This window comes from Zootermopsis nevadensis, unplaced genomic scaffold (assembly GCF_977971745.1).
Source record: "Zootermopsis nevadensis isolate Lab colony 2312 unplaced genomic scaffold, Znev_1.0 Znev_ptg000030l, whole genome shotgun sequence".
Taxonomy (NCBI): domain Eukaryota; kingdom Metazoa; phylum Arthropoda; class Insecta; order Blattodea; family Termopsidae; genus Zootermopsis; species Zootermopsis nevadensis.
In genome coordinates, this window is record NW_028259162.1 from 1,920,277 (window position 1) to 1,935,348 (window position 15,072).

Here is a 15,072-nt window from a genome sequence, read left to right on the forward strand (position 1 = left end):
TGGAGGCAGTATGTTCCCCGAAATGCTGATATCTACACGACGCCAAAACCCAAAAGAACATCATCATCTTCACCGCCGAGGAAACCCCAAACCTCATATGCATAAAGATGATCACCCAGATTTTCCTCAGGCACCCAAAGACATGAAAATGTCATTAAGAAAGTTGCTAAACAGGCCGAAATAAAACCGGGAACTTCAGAAAACAAATGAGGGTGACTACCCCACCAACCTTCTAGATCTTCGATAAAACGAAAAGATATTCTGGATATCATAGGAGGACAAGTTTGTATGACGGAACTAAGATTAGGTGCCATCTGTTATCGACTGACTCAACGTGCGTGTACAAACAATTGACACGCATGTGCCGAACCCTCAGAATATCGACCGTGTTCCCAGCTTTATGAAATATTAACCAGAACAGATATAATTGCAATGGAAATTATTTCCAGGTAAAGAGGTCATACGTCGTCACGTTTCGAGTTAATTTCGTTATTAGGCTGCTAAATCACCCTGGCCCATCCCAACCATGTGTCATACTCGGAACATACGCCATATTATTTGTAACAAGAATAAATAACACTTCAGCACGTAATTAAACGCTTATGGTACATGTTTATTCAATAACGATGTAAGTGACTATAACTTTACAGCTAAAAGTAATGTAGACATTCACGTGCCATCAGTGTAAACAGCGTTTATTTCCTTAAACAGCGTTAACCATTCGATCTTTGTAATGGTGAAGTGTGGTGTTTTCTTCGAGGTACGGACTGAATTCTTAAATGTAATTTAGACGAACTATGATTCTCACTGTAAACAGCGATTACTTCCTTAAACAGCGTTAACCAGTTGATCTTTGTAATGGTGAAGTGCGGTGTTTTCTTCGCGGTACGGACTGAATTCTTAAATGTAATTTAGACGAGCTTCAATGACTTAAATGCGAAAATGACGAATTCTAAACGAAATACGACGATCAGAAGTATGATTGTACTCAGTTAATTCTCAAACCTTCGGAATTTAAATTCATTCTTGATATTTACACAAACACAAACACGTGTACAGCAGAAATGTGAATTTTTAGTTCGTATATTTCACCACAAAATGTCGTAAACTTTTAACATAAAATCACTGATTACACCAGTTACAATTACGCAATAAAATTATGAGACGTAAAATTATATTTAAAACTACAGGAACACAGCGTAAACAAAAATCAAAGGGACTGGACTAGCTGCTTCTGAAAGACCTTGGGTTTCCCAGTTTTGTTCATGTCCCCAAAACAAGACCCGGAAAGGGTCGTATCTCAAATGATGGTGAATCCACGTTCTGTAAAGAGAAATTTGGTACTTTAATCTTCATTTCACTGAAACAAACGCCTCTCCTCTGTTATCATAAATTTTAGAGCGATTTTCAATAGAAAACAAAAGAATGTTTCAGATACCCAAACGATTGTTTAATATCATGACCGACCAATTAAATCACTGACTCAATGATGATGACAAGTTTGTAGTTGCTAAGCTGATCAATAAATTCCTTGAAGATTTCTGTCTTCTGGGTTGTTGCGCTGTGTAGTCTGGTCGAAGTTTACTGACGTTTCAGAGGCCCCTGCTGCCTCCATCATCAGGGCGATGAGTATGAAGATTTCTGTCTTCTGGGTTGTTGCGCTGTGTAGTCTGGTCGATGTTTACCAACGTTTCAGAGGTCATACTGCCTCCGTCATCAGAGTATGAAGATTTCTGTCTTCTGGGTTGTTGCGCTGTGTAGTCTGGTCGATGTTAACCAACGTTTCAGAGGTCATACTGCCTCCGTCATCAGAGTATGAAGATTTCTGTCTTCTGGGTTGTTGCACTGTGTAGTCTGGTCGATGTTAACCAACGTTTCAGAGGTCATACTGCCTCCGTCATCAGAGTATGAAGATTTCTGTCTTCTGGGTTGTTGCGCTGTGTAGTCTGGTCGATGTTAACCAACGTTTCAGAGGTCATACTGCCTCAGTCATCAGAGTATGAAGATTTCTGTCTTCTGGGTTGTTGCGCTGTGTAGTCTGGTCGATGTTAACCAACGTTTCAGAGGTCATACTGCCTCCGTCATCAGAGTATGAAGATTTCTGTCTTCTGGGTTGTTGCGCTGTGTAGTCTGGTCGATGTTTACCAACGTTTCAGAGGTCATACTGCCTCCGTCATCAGAGTATGAAGATTTCTGTCTTCTGGGTTGTTGCGCTGTGTAGTCTGGTCGATGTTAACCAATGTTTCAGAGGTCATACTGCCTCCATCATCAGGGCGATGAATATGAAGATTTCTGTCTTCTGGGTTGTTGCGCTGTGTAGTCTGGTCGATGTTAACCAACGTTTCAGAGGTCATACTGCCTCCATCATCAGGGCGATGAGTATGAAGATTTCTGTCTTCTGGGTTGTTGCGCTGTGTAGTCTGGTCGATGTTAACCAACGTTTCAGAGGTCATACTGCCTCCATCATCAGGGCGATGAGTATGAAGATTTCTGTCTTCTGGGTTGTTGCGCTGTGTAGTCTGGTCGATGTTAACCAACGTTTCAGAGGTCATACTGCCTCCATCATCAGGGCGATGAGTATGAAGATTTCTGTCTTCTGGGTTGTTGCGCTGTGTAGTCTGGTCGATGTTAACCAACGTTTCAGAGGTCATACTGCCTCCATCATCAGGGCGATGAGTATGAAGATTTCTGTCTTCTGGGTTGTTGAGCCGTGTAGTCTGGTCGACGTTTACTGACGTTTCAGAGGCCCCTGCTGCCTCCATCATCAGGGCGATAGAGACAACTAGCACCTCTGAAATTCGTGGCCGCTTTTTTGTTTGACAGAACTGTACCAGCTCATAAGCGTCATTCGGATACAGCGTAAAGAATATGCCCTGTGTTTCTGAAGTTGGTGGAAGTGAAGGTCCAGTCCTCATCTAAGTGTGAGCCAGAGGATTTTTAAAGTACAAGAGTTTTGTCGTCTTATGGCTCCTTGGGGATTTCCCGGACTGAGAAAACGTCTCTTGACAAGAAACTTTTATATCCCAAATCCTACCTCATCCTTCCACACTTTCCTCTTAATTATTTCTTTACACACGAAGAGAGGCGGCGAAGCTCCGGTACATTTGCAAGCCTCTTGAAGAGCTCCGGGTCTCATCCCGGATACGTTCTGTACGGATTAGCTCTGATGCTTTAACGAAATGCGGCGAAATAAAAAAAAATTGGGGCACACGACCTCCACTTCAAAATACGTACGTTTTGAAAAATTACGCGGGCGAATACTTCCGACAAAACAAAAATGACGCAACAGAAATTTGTAGCGCTCTGAGATGGATTATTATAACAAATCCATACCCAAGTGGATCGAGATATATATATATTTAGTGTTCTGTCTGACGACAGGTCCATATGAACAGGATCCTTCCAACCTTTTCTCGGACTGGGACCTGTTCATATACGTTCTTGGCAGATGATCCAGAAGTGGTTTGCCATTGCCTTCTTCTGTGTGTGAATGGAGTAACTGTTGGGATGCCACGGAGGAAAACTCCGTGTTGCCTAGACCACGGCCTTTCCCAACACAAGTTATAAATTCGGGCACCGCCGGGAATCGAACCCGAGACCCCAGGATTACAAGGCCAGCGTTCTAACCGCTAGACCACCGTGAAAAGAGCTGAATCCAATTTCTTGTAAGATCTCGTTTGAATTAATTTTTTTTATCTAAATGTGCGTATTCCTTAAAGGAGTCCCTGACCAAAGTTTTAAAAGGTATACATTCTGGTATTATAAGCTGTGAAACACCAAGTTATATAGGGAGCCCCAAGCCGGGGAATCCTTCGGCCATTCAGGTCAAATTCTTGCGAACACAAACGAACGGGCAGAAACGGCAGGCGACGATTACTTACCAATCTTGGCACCTCCAAAGGCGTCCTTGAAGATGGCGGGATGGTGATGTTTAATGGCGTTCGTGCGCCGAGTCATGACGCCTTCACCTCGCTTCCGGCGTGGCTGTTCCACCGGAAGTACTCTTCTCCTTTTCTTAGGCAGCTTCGAACGAGCCTGGGACAAAACCATTTACGTGACGTCACCCACATATCCACGGAACGTTCTCCAATCATTAGATTATTAATATTTCCAGAAAGTGAACTTCGAATTTTAAAGAGAGAAAAAAGAAACAATGGACAGGAAGAATGAAACTAGAATTCACGAAAGGAAACGACCGTGGCCTACTTTAAGGCATTGTCCTGGTATTTGCCTGGGGGTAGAGTATTATGACTTCAATCCGGGATTTATAAAATATGAAGTATAAATTCTAAGCACATGCTTCGATCGGCCGTTCTTGGTATGCGCGCAGTTACATAAAAATTGGTAATTACGTAGATGAAATGGGATTTAAGAGAGGTCGCAGTGTTTTCAATTTGTCCACACCCATCTTCATATGTAACATTGATCACAGCGGGCAACATTTCTCTCGCTAATGGGTGTAAAGCAAAAACAAGCGAGGGCAGTGTTCCGTTTCAAACAAACGAAGCAGGTGAAGCGGCCGTGCTCTGAATTGTAAAACCGTGAAATTTAAATACGTGTTGGGAACTCTTACGCAAAATGTAACAGGGTATCCGAAACGGCGTTATTATACCGCGTGTGTCAGTGGCGAAACCTCCAACAGAATGTGAAACTGTCGACGTGATACTTTTAAGTAAAAGCAGATATTTCTGAGGAATATATCTTCAGGAGTGAACAATTTCTCTAGTTACATCTTATAAGATTTTTGTGAAAAAAAAGAAAGTTTTAGCTTTTTATGCGCATACTTCGACGACTCTAAAATTGAATATCAAGAATTTCATGTTGATCCAGAATAGGATTAGGGAAAATTATTATTGTAATTTTATCTATTAAAATTAAAAAAACAGACCAACCGATAATGCCCTATAATATTCTACGTGTTTAAATATAAACTATAAGAAATGTACGCAGAAGAGCAGGAAATCGTAAAATTATTACCTCGTAAACTCTTTGCATCCACACAAGAATTTAAAGAACCCTACGCATCAAAATAAGCAAGGTCTTACCCAAAACATGTAACCGAATGTAATAAAACCTTCCACTCACACCCGAAAGACGCAGACAAACGTAGAGGAGGCCGTGGTTACGCGACCCTTTAGGCTTTGCGTGAACTACATAAACCACAGTAAACCATTACGGGTCCACAAATACGAACAAGATTTGCACGAGCTGTTAAATGTTAATGCCTACCATCAAAGACGTAACTCGTTCGGCACATATAATTACCGCAGTCTCCACACGCAAATATTGATAACTTATATCCCCAGAGGGAGCGTTTCATGTTATAACATTACAGAATCATCTGTGATATTCAATGAGCTGTTAGCAAACACGACTCCATATTCCATTAATGTTTATGGATACACAATAAGAGACGTAAAGCAGGTTGCAGTGTGGCAATATCAGGGGTATTTTATGGACTGGATTCAACTGGCTCAGGATAGAGTCCAATGGCGCGGGTTTCTACATCTTGCCCACAGAATGTGTTTACGGATTTCCTATCAGTCTTGCTGTATACAGAGATTATTCCGTAAATATCACTAGGAATTTTTTATTTTTATTTTATGTAAAAAATATTTTTTAATATTATTCACTTTCAATCTAAATGACAAATTTACACATCACTGCAGTAAACGCCCTTCACAACTGTTACTCCATCAATAAAAAGCAACAATTTTAAAGAGGTGATATTGACGAAACACAGAATGGACTATTTCGCAACGCGTACACTTCTCTGTAACCTACATTAACTAGAGGGACGAGTGGGCATAGCATGGGAACCTTGAGGGCCAGTAAAATATCTGTCACCCCCAGCGTGAAACGTAGTGTCCCTCTCTCCTCTGTTTTCTTACCTCGAGTCTCAAGGTGTTTAAGTTAATAACGTCATGTGCGTATGTGCGAAGCCACACTTAAGTTACCTAAGATATAAATAGAATTTTCAGTCCCAAGCCACTTAATTTTAAACTTCCTTATTTGTTTCAAGAGCAATGGCTTGCTTAAGAATAAGTGGAATATTAAATGGGAATGTGGATATTACTCACACGACGACTGTCACTCTAAAAAAAATTATTATATATTACATCTTGCCGTCAGGTTTAAAATTAATATGCGCTTTCATGTGCAAATGTGTCACAACTCGGCGTAGAATTTTTTTATGAGCTGCGTCTCAAAGCGTCTTTAGTGACGCTACAGAGAAATTCCTGTTTATTTTCGCTTATGCATGACGTAAGCTTTGCAGGCACACATTGAAACGTCCGCTTCAACTTCGCGCTTTTGAAATCTTCCGTACATTTTGGTGAAGTGCGTCTCGCAAGATCCTCGTCCAACACTGTCAATAAAATTGTTTCAATCTGGATACATTTAGGAGTTTGTAGTACACAGAATGGCCATATGAAACACGTACCGAGTATAAAGGACTGCAGTCGAACAATTATATTAAAGAGAGAGACCTGGGTATTCGCTCTCTCCTGGGGAAAAAAATGTAAATTACAAACAAAATTGAAAAAGACTTTTACAAAGAATGGAAGATATTCTCAAACTCCTACAACGTATTAAATATAACCCTGGTGTAAGAAGAGGTATAGGAAGACCCAGAAGAAGATGCACGGAGTCGTAAGAGATACGTGGCCCAAAGAGGCAACCTCGGGCCGGTCGTAACCTACACCCGGGAAGGTGAGAACTACCTAACTACATGGAGCGGAGTCATCCTCTGTAGGCCAACAGTGGGCTGCGTGCAGTCAGTCAAGAAATTAAGACCTTTCATTACTCTGTCCACAGGTCCCTATCCCGTGCCAGATGAATCCAATCCACACCTCCATCTCTATTTTCACAAGATTCATTTTAATATTATCTTGCCGTCTATGCCTGTTTTTTTCCAAAAAAAATTTCCCTCAGGGCCTCATGACCAAAGTTTTGCACGCATTTCTCATTTCCCCATGCCCCGTTCATCTCATCTCATCCTTCTTTGTTTGACCATTATAATAACATTTGGAGAACAGTGCAAATTATAAATCTCCTCGCTGTACAGTTTTCTGCAGCGTCGCGTCGCTTCGACCCTCTTGTCTATTCCAGACAGCCGCAGTCTCACCCCATCCCAACAGGAAGAATAATAGGGGCCCACCGTTACCTTCCATCCCTTGACGAGAGAGACCAAGCTTCACGGCTATTCAAAACAATTTGCATATTTTAATCTTTACATTTAATACAGCAGACGGGTCTTTGTACAGAAAGGTAGCAAGCGCTCCACAAATTTAATCTCCCCCCAATTTCTTCGTGAACGAATTTTTTTTTTTTTTATTTCCCAAAGTCATCTCTCCCTTAGGTCACAGGAACTATAAAACACGCAATCGAAAAATAAGATTACACGAATAGCAATGCCGCTTCGCTTCTGGATTTGCGGTGTTTCTTCAAGTCCTTACCTGCGTATGAGAGTAAAACATAGAGAAGTTGGAGACGATGACAGGAACCGGAAGTGCTATGGTGAGAACGCCTGCCAGGGCGCAGAGCGCTCCCACGAACATGCCGAGGTACGTTTTGGGCACCATGTCCCCGTAGCCCACTGTGGTCATAGTCACAATGGCCCACCACAGGCCCTCAGGAATGCTCTTGAAGTCGTTGTGCGGATTCGGCTGCCGGTAGGTGGAAAACGGTCGCTCATTATTACGTCACAGTTACATCCAAATGGACAATGAGACAGTTTGAGGAACTTCACAAATTATGGGAAGTATTATTACGTTAAAATTACATTGTTACAAAAACTCGTCACATCGAAGAATGGATTGTTACGTTAAAATTACATTGTTACAAAAACTCGTCACATCGAAGAATGGATTATTACGTTAAAATTACATTGTTACAAAAACTCGTGACATCGAAGAATGTATTATTACGTTAAAATTACATTGTTACAAAAACTCGTCACATCGAAGAATGGATTATTACGTTAAAATTACATTGTTACAAAAACTCGTCACATCGAAGAATGGATTATTACGTTAAAATTACATTGTTACAAAAACTCGTCACATCGAAGAATGGATTATTACGTTAAAATTTCATTGTTACAAAAACTCGTCACATCGAAGAATGGATTATTACGTTAAAATTACATTGTTACAAAAACTCGTCACATCGAAGAATGGATTAATACGTTAAAATTACATTGTTACAAAAACTCGTCACATCAAAGAATGGATTATTACGTTAAAATTACATTGTTACAAAAACTCGTCACATCGAAGAATGGATTAATACGTTAAAATTACATTGTTACAAAAACTCGTCACATCAAAGAATGGATTATTACGTTAAAATTACATTGTTACAAAAACTCGTCACATCGAAGAATGGATTATTACGTTAAAATTACATTGTTACAAAAACTCGTCACATCGAAGAATGGATTATTACGTTAAAATTACATTGTTACAAAAACTCGTCACATCGAAGAATGGATTATTACGTTAAAATTACATTGTTACAAAAACTCGTCACATCGAAGAATGGATTATTACGTTAAAATTACATTGTTACAAAACTCGTCACATCGAAGAATGGATTATTACGTTAAAATTTCATTGTTACAAAAACTCGTCACGTCAAAGAATGGATTATTACGTTAAAATTACATTGTTACAAAAACTCGTCACATCGAAGAATGGATTATTACGTTAAAATTACATTGTTACAAAAACTCGTCACATCGAAGAATGGATTATTACGTTAAAATTACATTGTTACAAAAACTCGTCACATCGAAGAATGGATTATTACGTTAAAATTACATTGTTACAGAAACTCGTCAGATCGAAGAATGGATTATTACGTTAAAATTACATTGTTACAAAAACTCGTCACATCGAAGAATGGATTATTACGTTAAAATTTCATTGTTACAAAAACTCGTCACATCGAAGAATGGATTATTACGTTAAAATTACATTGTTACAAAAACTCGTCACATCGAAGAATGGATTATTACGTTAAAATTTCATTGTTACAAAAACTCGTCACATCGAAGAATGGATTATTACGTTAAAATTACATTGTTACAGTAATTTCTCATACCGATAACAAATTATTACAACACGAACGTCTGAAATTTATGATCGCACTATGTTACAACTGTAACAGGTTCTTATGGCATCGTGAAACAGATTATTCATCGTAACTGCAGCTAATGTAACATCCTCGATGTTAGGCGCCGGTCGCAGTCTGACGTGAGGTAGACACAGCAGATTCAGCTCCCCCTCTGAGGTGGTTTCGTCCAGTTGTTACAAGGACGTCTTTCAGGAAGTGACCCTCATATGTGTCGCTTTGAAACCTTAAGCCACTCGAGAATCTGACTGGAATATCCTCTCGTTACTTCGAGGCTTCTATTTCATTCTGAATCGCTAAGTAGACGACGCCAAGTCTAAAAGCTAATTAATTGCCAGGTAATTTGCTTCAAGGGTTCTGAAGCCTGTTCACTCTACAATAACCAGCGAAGCATTAAATTAAGGTCTACGTGGGTCATAGCAAAATCTAAGTCCCTGCAGAGATTGTGATAAACGGAATATTAGCTTACATTTGAATAAAGAGCGACTTAAGTGCACGGAATGAATTGGATACAAGAAAGAAATTGATTTCAAAAATGTACTTATTCCGATTCGATATTATATCTATAGGTTAAAAAATATAAATAATTAAACTTAAGTAATGGGGTCCGCATGTGTCCCTGGTCGAAACTTTGTTACCAGCACCGCGGGTCAGTGGGCAAAACAGGCGTTTTAATCGGAAAGGATAATAAATATTCCGAGGTTTCTCACCTCCACAGCCCAATAAAAAATTCCCACGTCTCTCGTCTCATCCACAATAATTATTTGTGCATATGAGACGGCGTCGTTAAATAAATTAATAGCTAAATTAGAAACGATGGATGAACAAATAAAATTAAACAGCGTACGCAAAAGAAATTTACTTCCAAACGCAAATCCGGTCCTGGATTCGGCGTTGCGGTTTCGAAGCGACGAGATTCCGGTGGCGTGTGACTCGAATATTTCTGGTCTTCTACGGTCAGTCGCAGACATTCGGTTCACCCGGATGCCCTGCCTCTCGGCTTGTCCAAGCCTCTTCAGTAGATGGCAGTTCGGTCTGTTATAAATATCGTAAAGGGGGGGTCACTGGAACCCCCCTTGACGGTTTAAGTACACTCGTGTCTGTAGCTTCTGCACCACGCGGAAGTTTCTCTGGGCTGAAAATCCGCCTACTCACAATTCCTTTTCGTTTTAAGGCTTTCGTAACATTCTCAAGGTCATTCGCGATGTTTTATAAGAAAAATCCACATGGCGTTGCGATACTGTAAATATTTCAAGGCAATTCGAGTTTCTGAACGCACACGCGTTGTTAATTAAAATCCTATCAAAGTTCTCACTACGGAAATTATCACAGTTCATGTACGACGAAGAATCAAAATGCTAAGAAGGAAGACACGGTTAAAGGAAGAAATTAAAGAAAATCAGAAACAAATGCAGAGGAAAAGGGAAAATAAAAAGAGAAAAGTAAAGAAATAAAGAAAATATGACTGGAAGGAAACAATGTAGTGACCAGGTCATGGACTGGATGACCATTGTTCGATTCCTGGCAAGGCAGAATTTTTCTCCATGTCAATCTCCAGACCTCCTACAGGGCTCACCCAGGATTCTATCCACTGGGTGGGTACCAATATCCTTCCCTTTCCTTGGGTATAAAGCGGCCGGAGCGTGAAGCATGCGTTAAGAATGCGTGGAGCTATACCTCAATGTTCCCATACACCTGCACGGCGTGGTGCATAATTCACGAGGGGCAACTTCACCTTTAACCTTTACAAAACGAAACTAAAGACGTCTAGAAAGAAAAAGAGGGATCCTAGAATTTGCTTAAAATGAAATACCTGGAGTCGCTCTGCGTAGTACACGAGGCTGGCAAACACGACGATGCCAAGGACCAGGAAGAATACGAGGAGGGTGAGCTCCTTGGCCGACGCCTTGAACGTGTGAATGAGGATCTTGAGGCCTGGCGAATGGCGGGTCAGTTTGAACAGCCTCAGGATGCGGATTATGGAGAAGAACTCGAGGATGTCCGCCTTGTCTATGCGGTGCGCCACGCTGCTCTGCAGGAGGATGTCCGTGTAGAAGCTGAGAGTAGCCACGAAGTCTATCACGTTCACTGGGGACTTGACGAACTGCAGCAAATTCGGGCTGACCTACAACCGGGGACAGAACGCTCGCTGTGACTGATCTCTTGGTCTACGGAGCTCGGATGCTGCGGGCGCATCAACAAATCACAACTAGGGCTTCGCCCTTTACGACGTTTCGAAAAGCGGATCCTCCTTCAGGTTCGCGTTTTAAACGGGGGAGGACACGACTGTCATTTTTCTTCTTAGATCGGATAGATCTGGATCAATGATTTGATAAATATAATTAATCGACGAGGGAGAAGTGACACACGAAGTATTTAGTAACACGACAAATATATCCAGATACGAAAACTTAAGTCCATCTGTAGTAAAATTAAACTAATGTAAAATATTGTAATGACGACTCATGAACATCAGATGTCAGGTCAATGGAACTGGCGTCTGGAATAATACAAAATCCATTTCATCGAATGACTTCATGGAGAAGAGTCATTTTTGAGGAAATAACATTCCCTCAGCTTCGTAATTATTTTGGTAGAAGCCCGCCCCTGGTCAGTATTCAAAGCCATGTGGATTCAGTCCACATTTACGTTCCCATTTCTTCAAAATCCACTCTAATATCATCACATGAAACAGTCTAATCCCTTAGGGCGTCTCGACGTCATCTGGCAACGACGTGTTTGCAATCCCTGACGTAATTACGAACAAACTGAAGGTGTGAACGAATCGTGACTCACCACTGATCTCACCGCCAGCTCGAATGTGAACCACGCATTGCAGACGAGCTCCAGGTAGAAGAACGCCTCGTGGGGATCCGTCCGCTCCTTGTCGAGAGTCCAGGCGAACTGACGGCCTCGGGCGTCATGGCTCGCGTTTACCGTCACGTTCCTGATTACCGGAACTCGCATGTTGGGGTGCGTCTTCAGGCAGAAGGAGAGCACCGACACGCAGATGAAGAACACGGACACTACTGCCACCACCTGCCGGGTAGGAGTAGATCACGACCGTGAGGAAGGAGGAGAAACAGTGACAAGAGAAAAAGAAAAGAATTAAAAACATTATGCAGCACACAATTAGAGGCTATCCAAGTTGGTAGTAAGTATCATGTGATTTCATTTAACACTTTAAAGCCTGGTGGTAACTCCATATACCACCTGTCTTAATAATCAGTAATTCTGCATTGTGAATTTCGTATGATTTTCATAGTACAGACATCGATTATTTCCTTAAACAGCGTTAACCAGTTGATCTTTGTAATGGTGAAGTGTAGTGTTTTCTTCGCGGTACGGACTGAATTCTTAAATGTAATTTAGACGAACTATGATTCTCACTGTAAACAGCGATTATTTCCTTAAACAGCGTTAACCAGTTGATCTTTGTAATGGTGAAGTGTCGTGTTTTCTTCGCGGTACGGACTGAATTCTTAAATGTAATTTAGACGAGCTTCGGCTTCAAAGGGTTAATATTATTTATTAAAAGATTTAATTTCGTGCATTCTTTTGGTAACTGAACTGCGAAGTCCTCATGTTAAAATCTTCCAAAGACTAACCATGACTAATTTCTTCAGTTCCGAGTTGCTCATTTAAACTCAGTTGACAGTTACGGAGCGCAATTATTCTTAGGTTAATGGCAGTATTTCTGTTTCGCCGACAAACTTGGATCGCGTCCACATGTCGGGGTTTACTGGAGACGTCTGCACTCTCGGATCCATGATTTTTTTTTGGGGGGGGATTTTTCTGAAAGTTTTAGACTTATAATACAATTACAACTCTCCTACCTTCTGTCTGAAAACTAATTAGGAAATATTTATCATCCTATTGTTTCGTACTTTTTAAACATTATTCTACGAACTGCAAAGGCTATTTAATGCAGTATTAGACGAGAAAATTGCAATGTAAGTTGAATGGGAAAGGAAGCGGTCATTGGGTGTTTCACGGTAGTGACCCTGCGGTTGGCAAACATGGTGGACCAAGTCAGCCGAGATTCGAACCGAACACGTCCCAAACACTAACCACTGTTTGTGTTCGATTAGACGTAGCCAAGGGGTTTATACCCCCCTTCTCACCAGTGCAACGTATCCAGACATCAACAGATGCATTAACGTTTTAAACAAACAAACAAATGGAACAATAACAAGCTTTCTGTGCCCGTCTCCTGTCTGCCAAGTGCTCCGACCTAGAAGTAATATATCTCTTTCAGACGGACGTCAAAGAGGACAAGTCAATTTTTTGTCGGAAAAGTAATGGGTTTCAGAACAATAGCGATGCTTCAAAATAACATACTTTCTTGTCTTATCACCTTTCTCTTATTCCTCTCTCTTCCGATCTGCTTCAGTCTCCAGACGCTCACTGTTATCTGTCTGCACGAAGGGCAGACCAATGTCGAATCATCCAACACGAAGAACGTACTCAGAAATCAGAGTACGTAATCCCTTGAGGGGCCCTGTCACGAATCAATCATTACGAAATCCCGCATTCTTCAATGTTCTTCTGACGTCAGCCACTCAGACGTAATCAGGACTGTGGAGGTGCCATGCCACATTCGATCTTCTATCTGCATGCTACAGACGAAAGATTTAGTCTCAAAACCCCGAAAGTGTTCTCTTAACTCAGCGACCATAGGCATTGTTCAAAATCGTTCTTCCCCATACCACATTCGCCCCGACGTTCAATTACCGCTGACATATATCTAGTTCACAAAAGCCAATTGAATTAACTATGTATCGGGGTATTCAAACCGGGAACGAAATTAGCGATGAAACTCAATTTACGTTCTACTAGTGACCAATATTATCGCAAAGAATTAAACTTCTCTGGCGTTTTGTTGTTTCAGTAGTTAATCAGTTACACGCTAGAGAGGAGCACAGTCGATACGTTGCAACAACGAGACCGATCGAAGCGCCACTTTTCGAGTTACTGGAAACTTCTGTAACCTGACGATCCAGTTTTTTTTAAATCTGCGATGATTCAAATTCAGGTGATAATGACGAATTGTAGAGTACAGCTGTCAGGGCTTGCCACACCCCAGAGCCATCTGACGAATTAACTTCTGCACAGTTACGACTTGCGCTAGATACAGAATATGACTCTGTGGAAAATAGATAGGACACGTGCGATTGTACACAGCAGGTAGACAAAAAAATCTGGTTTGGAGATTCCATCAAGGCAGCCATCTTTATATTCAACGCCGTCAGAACCTTAAATCTCACCTTGCAAATTTTCTCTCTCGTCACATCTACTAAAAGATTTTAACAAAAGAAATATCCATAAGTTACTGCTGAAAGTAGAGTGTTAACACTGACACTTTCGCCCTGAAGATGGAGGCAGCATATTTCTCCGAAACGCTGGCATCTACCGACGAGTCCACGCGGCGCCAAGACCCAGACCTCGTACGTCTTACACACAAAGGAACACAGAGTGGCAGGGATTTACCGACCTTCGCGCCGGTCGACGAATATGGCTCGTCAAAGAGGGACCATACACGGGGTTTGAGCCGCTGCCAGCGGGATAGGGTGCCGGCAAGGTAGTCGTCTTCATAGCCGAAAATCCTGGCAATCTCCTCGTCGCTCGGCTTATCGGCGTCAATGTCCAGTTTATCCAGGATCGCCAGTGTGGCCTGAAAGTCAGGGAAACCAGGCTACAGTTTGCCGACGTTTCGGGAAAAATTCACAAAGTGTGGTCCGCTCACCGCCAATGGCACGCGGAACAGCCGGTATTACGAAAGAATTACTAAACAAAATTAATAAAATACATAAACAAGTAGCCTAATACAGGAGTGCAGAAGAAAATTAAGAACACGACATTTTTAAATTCTTGTGTTTATTTTTTTGTAAAAATTAAGTTTGTGTGTGATGCGGAATGTTTATAATAAAATAAGGT

At 41.2% G+C, this 15,072-nt stretch overlaps 1 protein-coding gene across 5 annotated transcripts in view; it reads right to left on the minus strand.

Moving 5' to 3' along the window:
• The window catches only part of LOC110827816 (potassium voltage-gated channel protein Shaw), a 90,660-nt gene that overhangs the window by 4,876 nt on the left and 70,712 nt on the right, over positions 1-15,072 (minus strand). For all 5 annotated transcript variants that reach the window (XM_087358617.1, XM_022059859.2, XM_087358616.1 and 2 more), the window contains 5 exons: positions 14,630-14,809; positions 11,932-12,174; positions 10,949-11,260; positions 7,458-7,667; positions 3,882-4,035 (listed from right to left, as the gene is read on the minus strand). In XM_087358617.1, coding sequence (XP_087214743.1) covers positions 3,882-4,035; positions 7,458-7,667; positions 10,949-11,260; positions 11,932-12,174; positions 14,630-14,809 — 1,099 coding nt within the window. The remainder of the gene's footprint in view (positions 1-3,881; positions 4,036-7,457; positions 7,668-10,948; positions 11,261-11,931; positions 12,175-14,629; positions 14,810-15,072) is intronic.